The sequence below is a fragment of the Otolemur garnettii genome, unplaced genomic scaffold, assembly GCF_000181295.1.
Source record: "Otolemur garnettii isolate 467f Iridium unplaced genomic scaffold, OtoGar3 scaffold00013, whole genome shotgun sequence".
Lineage (NCBI taxonomy): Eukaryota > Metazoa > Chordata > Mammalia > Primates > Galagidae > Otolemur > Otolemur garnettii.
In genome coordinates, this window is record NW_003852408.1 from 2,986,693 (window position 1) to 2,990,650 (window position 3,958).

Sequence of the window (3,958 nt, forward strand, 5' to 3'; positions counted from 1 at the left end):
GGAGGTTGCTGTGAGCTGTAATGCTACGGCACTCTACCCAGGGGGACAGCTTGAGGCTCTGTCTCAAAAAAAAAAAAAAGAAAAGAAAAGAAAAGAAAAGAAAAGACCGTTCCTTTCATAATAAATGGTTTTGGCATCCTTGTTGAAAATCAATTAAATATATGCATGAAAATTTATTTCTGGGCTCTTTATTGTATTTCTTTGGTTCATATGTTAGTCCTTCTGTCAGTACCTTACTGTTTTAATTACTATATCTTTGAAATGAATTTCAAAGTCAAGAAGTGTGAGTCCTCCAACTTCATTCTTTTTTTTCAAAATTGTATTCAGGAACCCTTGCAATTCTATATGAATTTTAGGATTGACTTTTCCATTTCTGTGAAAAAGGGTATTGGAATCTTGAAAGGAATTGTGTTGAATCTGTAGATCACTTTGGATAGTTCTGACATCTGAACAATGTTAATTAAGTATTCCTATCCATGAACATGCAATGTCTCTCCATTTATTTAAGCTGTCTTGGACAGTTTTTTACATAAGTCTTTCACCTCCTTGGTTAGATTTATTCCTAAGTCTTTACTTGTTAGATAATGTTGTAGATTAAATTGTTTTCATAATTTTCTTTTTTATTCCCTACTTTCCTCCCTTCCTTTCTTCCTTTCTTCCTCCCTCCCTCTATCACTTTCTCTCTTTCCCTTTTTCTTCTTTCATGTTTAAAGATGTTTCTTTTCTTTCTTTTTTTTGAGACAGAGCCTCAAGCTGTTGCCCTGGGTGGAGTCCTGTGGCATCACAGCTCACAGCAACCTCCAACTCCCGGGCTCAAGTGAGTCTCCCTCCTCTATCTCTCCCAAGTCGCTGAGACTACAGGCACCCGCCACAACGCCTGGCTATTTTTTGGCTGCAGCCATCATTGTTTGGCAGGCCCAGGCTGGATTTGAACCTGCCACCTCAGGTATATGTGGCTGGCGCCTTAACCACTTGAGCCACAGGCACCGAGCCTAAAGATGTTTCTGTGTTGAGATCAGCCTGAAGAAAGTCTGAGGTCTCTTAGGTCTTTTCTGAGACTGCATCTTTCCTTGGCCATGCTGATGGCTTTCTTTTTGCTTTCTTTCTTTCCTTCCTTATTTCTTTCTCCTCTTCCAACTTTATTGAGATATAATTGACAAAAATTATATACATTTAGGGTATACAGTGTGATGTTTTGATATATGTATATATTGTGAAACTTCTTCTCCCTACATTTTTAAGTTTTTGGGCACTCTATCCCAGGAAGAGGAGGATGACACTAAATCACAAGAGACCCTCATCAATGGAGAAGATACCTTACATCTGTATCACAAACCATATTCTTATTTGCCACACTTTTCCTGGTCACCCTCTTAACTGGCCTTTGCACACCCTTCCTTTTTTGTTCTTGGTGAGAGATGGTATTTAAGTGTGAATTCTGAGTCTCCTTTTGGAGAGTTATTCATTTTCCTGGCTATCTCCAAGTGGGCATGTGTGTGTGCATGTATGTGTATATATTAATAAACATCTCTTTGTTTTTCTCTTGTTAGTCTATTTTTGTTACAGGGGCCCTAGATAAGAAGATAGACAAGTAAAGAAGACATTATTCACCCCTCTTCAACATACAAGTACATCACGAAGCTCTGGCAGAGACATTCCCCACCAGAACCAAGAACTGTCAGAGGTTTGCCAGGCAAGGAATACCTCCATCAGCTGTACCAATCACAGTTCCATGAATTTGAAGTTGGAGATGCTACATACTTACCACAGGCTTCCTGATATTACAAGGTCAAAGGCCCCCACCCCCTAAAATACTATCTAGTATTTGGTTAAGTAATCAGTAACTAAAAATATATAAATAACAGTAGCCTTCTACAATAGACAATAATCAGCAATGCAATTTAATAGGAAAAGGATCACTGTCACAGTGATAACCATAAGTTTTGAAAAGTGAAAAAAAGCAAAAAACAAAAAACAAAAAACCCAGAAACAAGATCCTGTGTGGGAAGGGGAAGAGTAAACATTACCGAAGAACCTAATAAAAGGTTTGAATAAATGGAAGGATATAATATCATCCTTTACAGAAAGACTTCATATTTTCAATTGTAACTTTCTCTCCAAACGATTCAATAAGAGAATTTGCAGAGTGATAATGATGTTTGCAGAGGAATATGCAGGGACCAGTGGGACACATTATGTCCCCAGCTGCTGCAAGATCCAAAGTGAGGAAGTGAAAATAGGCTTGAATCAAGAATTATTCTTGCTTGTTTCCTGAATTGAGAAAGTGTTTTTGAAATTCTCCTCAAACTTGTTCTCTACCTGAAGTCCAAGTCTGCTGAATTTATTTTTCTGAAAAGGTAAAGGCACAAACAATTATAGCCATTGTTCAGTGAGCTTAGAGTCCCAATGTCTCAGATAATCTGGGGCTTCATTTTAGGCTACCTCAAATGTAAAGTGAGAATTAATCCAGATAAGAGTGAAACCACCCCTACAAAGTGATGAAGGGGTACAAGGCAAAAGCTACCAAAATCCTGAGATAAAGCAGGCTCAGTTAAAATAGTGATAATAATCATTCACTGTCCCCTCCTTTACTTGATAATAGTCACTGTCCCCTTGTTTGCTTCTCTATAATTGCCACTGTAGAGGGCACAGCTGGTAGCCATTGATTCTTAACTTTTTCCATTATAGTACATCACCTGTTTGGACCCTAAGGGCAGTTTTTGAGATATCTTTCAGGTTCTGCATTCCAGTAACTGACCCACCCAGACCAAGGAACTGATTCAATTGGTCTTGGACCCCTCCCACCCCACTCACCCAAGGAACTGCATTCCAGTGGATGGGCTGACCCTCCTAGACAGTGGCTCATAACAAAGGACCTTGAAGCCAGATAATTAGCAGACCCTGAGTGTCTAATGCTATGCCCACCAAACAGACTTAAAAAACCCTGTCTCCCCAATTCATGGAGAGGCAGATTTCAGTCATTCCTCCCATATTGTAATCCCTGCTGTGTCTGGATGTTGGCTTTCTCTTAGGCAATGGACAGATAAACCTGGTTGGGTGCCAACAAAAGGAGCATATCTTTCTGATACTTTGGTTATTCCTCTTTATCTGGAGGGCGGAGAAGCAAAAGCAGCACTATATTGCAATCTAATTTCTAATCAGAAACTTATTGGTTGATTTAATTTTTTAAAATTTTAGTTATGTGATTTTTTTTTTTTTTGAGACAGAGTCTCACTATGTCACCCTTAGCTTCTCAAGTAGCTAGGACTATAGGCACCTGCCACAACACCCAGTAATTTTAATGTTACGGTTGTCATTGTTGTTGTGCTGGCCTGGGCTGGGTTGGGACTGGCTAGCTTGGGTGTATGTGGCCAGCCCCGTAACCACTGTTCTACGGGCGCTGCCCAGTGACATGATTTTTAAATGTAGCACTTTTTTTGTGACAGTAAGACAGTTTAGAAATGTTGAGGGCAAATTAATCATATCTTCCTTCTTCCTTCAGTCTCACCCCTTGAGATAATGTTGTCAACTTTTTGATACAGCATTGGGAAATTCAGATATAAAAAAATCCAAGATTTTCTCTTCTCTTAGAGAAAAGAAATGTTAGTTAAAAATGCACCTTTATTTTCTGTGGAAATGAGTAAGTCTGCAGCCTACTGTTCTCCATGGGCAGAAATCAAATATCTAGAAGTGAATTAACTGAAGTCCCACAGTCATGTTTGCAATGACACTGTGAAAATGAATAATTCAAAATCTAAGCTGACTGAAATTTGAAATATTTTGAGCATTAAGGGAGTGTAATTTTGGGACCTTGGTCACACCCACAGGCAGCTGTAACCTTTGTTTCCCTGACTATGGGGTGGCCTTCTTTCTTTCTTACTTTGTTTTGTAGAATGTTGCAAATGACTACAGAAGATTCCTTCCCTATTCATTATTGATCTTCATCATAGATGAACTT

General features: G+C 38.9%; 1 protein-coding gene across 1 annotated transcript in view; it reads right to left on the reverse strand.

Annotated features, from left to right (window-relative positions):
* Positions 1 to 1,959: 1,959 nt before the first annotated feature.
* The window catches only part of LOC105886536 (nuclear body protein SP140-like protein), a 71,192-nt gene continuing 69,193 nt past the window's right edge, over positions 1,960 to 3,958 (reverse strand). The window contains exon 19 of the mRNA XM_012802266.2: positions 1,960 to 2,349. Coding sequence (XP_012657720.2) covers positions 2,248 to 2,349 — 102 coding nt within the window. The 3' untranslated portion in view covers positions 1,960 to 2,247. The remainder of the gene's footprint in view (positions 2,350 to 3,958) is intronic.